A 4,474-nucleotide genomic window follows, 5' to 3' on the forward strand; every position below is an offset into this window, starting at 1 on the left:
TTTTTATCTGATTCTGACCAGCCGAAAGGAAATTTGGGCGGATGCGGTTCAATAAAAAAAAGTCCTATGTGGTAAGTGGGGTCCTGTGTCAAGCTGAAGGCCCAGGATCCAATCCCTCTACCACATGGGGCGGCTGTTGTTCTGGTAGGGGTCGGCCTAACCCCAGCTTGGCTTTAAAAAAAAAAAGTTCTGTTTTATAAAAAGGGGGACTCATAACAAGTAATGACAAGTTTAGTAAGAATTGGATAAACAAGTGGGTTCAGAACCGGGTCGGAAGTGGGTCTGACTTGGCCTGTTTAATATATTTTACAGGAAAATCAACATATATTATTCGGTCTATTTTTTGAGGATCCAATGATTGGGCGCATATCATGATATCATATCCAAATAAAAAACTTCACCATGTTTCCTGAGTTGGATATGGATCTATAACGGGATTCACTCATGGAAGGCTGGATCCAAAGTCGGGTCAACATAGATCCAACCCGTTTATAACTTTTTCTAGAACGGAGAACGGAGAAGAATTTAATCCGCTGAGCATTAATTAAGCTTTGACGCTTTAACGTTGCACAACTCAAAGGAGACCAATGTCGAGAATTTATATCCAAAAAATATCTCGGGTTTGCTTTTCTTCACCACAGTCCGCATGCGATCGTTAAAATAAGGAGCAAGTTAAATTAAATCCTGGGTCAGTGCTAATAAATACCGAAAATGCCCTCTTTTATTCTCACACTGACTGTGCATGTGACACACGTTCCAATGATTCCATGTCACTTTTTAATGAGCCCGCTAAGTATGAAAACTCAAAAGCATGGACATCATATTATTATGCACAAAAGTTGGGTCTATCTGATTCTGGGTTTAAGACGCACCCTACTTTTTCCTCTACCAATGGAAAATCCAAAAATTGTTCACCACCATTTTGAGTAGGGCCCGCGTTCTATTGCCCTACCCTCGTCATTGGTTGTGATCAAAATGAGCTTTCTTTGGATGGTTCTCCTCCTACTTGGTGACGGCAAAACAGGTACGATCACATTCCACGCTTTGCACCCGACTGCCCTTCATCTGGCTGTTGGGACCCTACGACTGACAGGCTGTCAGCCAAAGATGAAGGGCGAACAGGTGCAGCGCCACACTCAAAGTGTGCAACGCGATTGCACCTGATCCGCCCGCGGAGTTGAGGAAGGCTGGAGGTCTCCGCCAACCTCCTCCAGCAATTGAACCACCCTCCTCATGCTGGGCCTCAAACTTGCATGCTTGACCGTACAAAGGACTCCCACTCTCAACACCTTGATTGCCTCCTCCCTAAGCTCTTCTGGGATCCTGGGATCCACCAGCTCCCCGATGCTCTGCCTGCCGGCGATCCTACCCAATATCCAGCGAACCAGGTCTTTGTCCTCGCCGAATTCTGGCTCGATCGGCCTTTTTCCGGTCACAAGCTCCATCAGAACCACCCCGAAGCTGTACACGTCGCTCTTCTCGTTTATTTTGTACGTGTACGCATATTCTGCCAAGAAGACGCGTAAATAATGTTAAGAGTTTTCACACACGAGTAAGGTGAGAAAGTAGATCTTTTTAACCGAGACTGAGAAACCGGTCCGGTTCCCCATTCGACTCGGGGGATTTGAAACTTTGAAGAGAGCTTACCAGGAGCGATGTAGCCATGCGTCCCGGCGACCAGATGGGTGGACTCATCCTTGGCGACCTTCGCCAGGCCGAAGTCGGCGATCCGAACCCGGAAGAACTCGTCCAGCAGGATGTTGCTCGACTTGACGTCGCGGTGTATGACAGGCCGGTCGCAGCCGTGGTGGAGGTACTCCAGCCCCCTGGCCGCCCCGACGGCGACCCGGTAGCGGGTGCGCCAGTCGAGTCCCTCCTTTCCCCGCCCGCCGTGCAGCTGGTCCCAGAGGCTACCGTTCCGCAGGTACTCGTACACCAGCAGGCTCGACCCGTACTCGCTCGTGATACTGCAGAAGAGCTGCACCACGTTCACGTGGCGGATCGAGCTCAGCACCGCTACCTCCGCCTCGAACTCCCGCCGCTTCCCCGTATCGGTCCTCCTCCGCAGCATCGCCGCCGCGGCGCTGCTGCTGCTCGTCTCCGTCTCGGGGGTCGCGAGATGCTTCACGGCCACCGTGCTCCCGTTCGCCAGGTCGACTCTGTACACCTCGCCCGAGCCGCCTTTTCCGATCCGGTTCTCCTCCTTGATGGCGTTGATGATCTCCTTCTCCGTGAACGTCAGGACCCGGAACGCCTTGACATCCCACGAGTCCTCTCTGGGAAGGCAGCTCTTCGATTTTCCTCGCTTGAATTGGAGGAAGAAGCCGATCGACACGAGGAAGGCGGTGACGACGACGAGGCACGCGATCAGGGCCCGGTACGAAGACCTATCGGAACCGGAAGAGCACGGCCGGAGTATCCCGATCTTCTCGTCGCAGAGGCCGGGGTTGCCCGCGAAGCTTCCGTCGTACGCCTCGTTGGCGAGCCCCGGAGGGATGGGCCCCGTGAGTCGGTTGTCGGAGAGGTCCAGAATGCTCAGCTTCAACGACGACAAACTCACCGGGATCTCTCCGGAGAGTTCGTTCCGCGAGAGGTTGAGTGCGTTCAAACCCTGAATGTTTCCCAAGGTGGACGGAATAGCGCCAGAGAAGATATTTCCAGCGAGATTTAACTCGTCTAAGGAGACGCATGAGCCCAGGGAGTCCGGCAGGCTGCCGGAGAACCCGTTCTCCTGGAGCACGAGGCTGTTGAGCTTCTGGAGTTTGCCAATGGTTGCCGGAATCTCGCCGGAAAAACGGTTGAAGCTTGCGTCGATCGACATCAAGGACGTCGCTTGCGAGATCTCCGACGGGAGGCTGCCGGAGAAGTTGTTGTTAGAGATGAAGAGCTGAGCGAGTGATAGAGCATTCTTGATATCCGAAGTCACTGGTCCTTCGAAGGAATTCGATCGGAGGTCGATGATCACGATGTTCGGCAGACCCCAGATTCCGGCCGGAACATTGCCGGAAAGCGAGTTGTTCTGCACTCGGATGCGGATCATCGAGCTACAATTGGCATAGGTGGCCGGAATCCCGCCGGAGAACATGTTGTCGAGGATAAGCAATTTCTTCATGTTTCCCTTTGCACACATGTCCGGCGGGATCGGGCCGGTTAGGAGGTTGTCCGAGACGTCGATGAAGTCGAACTCCGACCAGCTGCCGAGCTTCGGCGGCAGAGTACCAGCGAGCCAATTCGAGAACAGAGAGAGGTTCACGAGGTTCCTGAGATCACCGAATTCTGGTGGGATCGGGCCAGAGAGATTGTTGTGATAGAGCTGTAGAGATTGGAGCTTCGTTAGGTGCCTCAACTCTGAGAGATCTCCCTCCAGAGAGTTTGTCGAGGCGTCAAAGTACTCCAGATTCGAGAGGTTTCCGAAGCCCGTCGGGAGCTTCCCGGAGAAGGAGTTGTTATAGAGCTCCAGCCGCCAGAGGTTCTTCAGCTTCGTTATCTCCACCGGGATCTCGCCGGAGAGCCCGTTACTGGCGAGCTCCAGGTTTACGAGCTTCGTCAGGTTGCCGATCTCCGGCGGGATCCTACCTCTCAGGTTTGTTTTCGTAAGGAAGATCCAACGGAGCTGCAGGAGGCCGAGGATCTCCTCCGGGAAGGGGCTCCTGTCGAAGGGGTTATCTCCGAGGCTCAGCCATGCGAGGCTCGTTTTGTTCAGCAGTGATCTCGCCGGAAACGGGCCGGAGAATCCGTTTTCCGAGAGGTTGAGAACCCTGAGGCCGGCTAGGTTCCATAATTCCGGCACCGGACCGGCGAACTGATTGTAGGACAGGTCGAGATGCTGGAGACCGGTGCAGTTGTTGATCCAAGGGGAGATGCCTCCCCTCAGGGAATTCTTCGACAGGCTGAGCCTCTCCAGCGTGGGAATCCTGCACAGCGAGTCGAGTGCGAAGATTCCGGTGAGGTTCCGGCCGTGAAGGTCGATCCCGATCACGTATCCGTCCGAGTCGCAAGAGATTCCAGTCCAATTACAAGGAGAACCGTCGGATTCCCGCCACGTGTCGAAGACCTCGGTGGGTGAGGAGGCTCGGAGAGCGGACTTGAGGTCGAGCAGCGCGCGAGTCAGTTGGGAGCTTACGACGACGGAAAAGCAGCAGATAAACAGCAGCGCCGGGAGCAACCCTCGCCGGAGGAAATCGGCGGTCATGTTTGGCGGTGGTGGGGAGCAGAGTCCGATTACGAGTTGTCCACTTATCCTTTTTAGCGTCCTCCTCAGTTCAGTTGTCCTAATGCGATCCGCTTTGGAGGGGATGGTGGGTCCACTGCTGTCTTCTTTTTCTTAAAGGTAGGTGGACTGCTGAGGTATGGATTTGATTCTCGAAGTCTCGTCATATGAATGGATGGGCCCCATCTTTGAATGGCTGGTTTCGAAGGGATGATGAGCGGGAAGCGGATTACGTCATGCTGAACATGAGCGTTTTTGCTCATG

General features: G+C 53.9%; 1 protein-coding gene across 1 annotated transcript; it reads right to left on the reverse strand.

Annotated features, from left to right (window-relative positions):
- Positions 1 to 1,041: 1,041 nt before the first annotated feature.
- Positions 1,042 to 4,246, reverse strand: LOC149842090 (receptor-like protein kinase 7). Its single transcript, XM_090001279.1, has 2 exons — positions 1,648 to 4,246; positions 1,042 to 1,507 (listed from the first exon to the last, which is right to left on the reverse strand). Exons 1-2 carry the CDS (start codon positions 4,190 to 4,192, stop codon positions 1,137 to 1,139), a joined length of 2,916 nt encoding a protein of 971 aa, XP_089857405.1. The 5' UTR covers positions 4,193 to 4,246; the 3' UTR covers positions 1,042 to 1,136.
- Between the last annotated feature and the right edge of the window lie 228 nt (positions 4,247 to 4,474).

Source organism: Nuphar pumila, chromosome 3 (assembly GCF_984573655.1).
Source record: "Nuphar pumila chromosome 3, dmNupPumi1.hap1.1, whole genome shotgun sequence".
Lineage (NCBI taxonomy): Eukaryota > Viridiplantae > Streptophyta > Magnoliopsida > Nymphaeales > Nymphaeaceae > Nuphar > Nuphar pumila.

Bases quoted from the DNA above. Each gene is read 5' to 3' on its own strand.
- LOC149842090 (XM_090001279.1), bottom strand. From the start codon at position 4,192: ATGACCGCCGATTTCCTCCGGCGAGGGTTGCTCCCGGCGCTGCTGTTT. The intron at 1,508-1,647 runs GTAAGCTCTCTT...TCTTCTTGGCAG, and splicing joins GCATGGCTACATCGCTCCTG to AATATGCGTACACGTACAAA.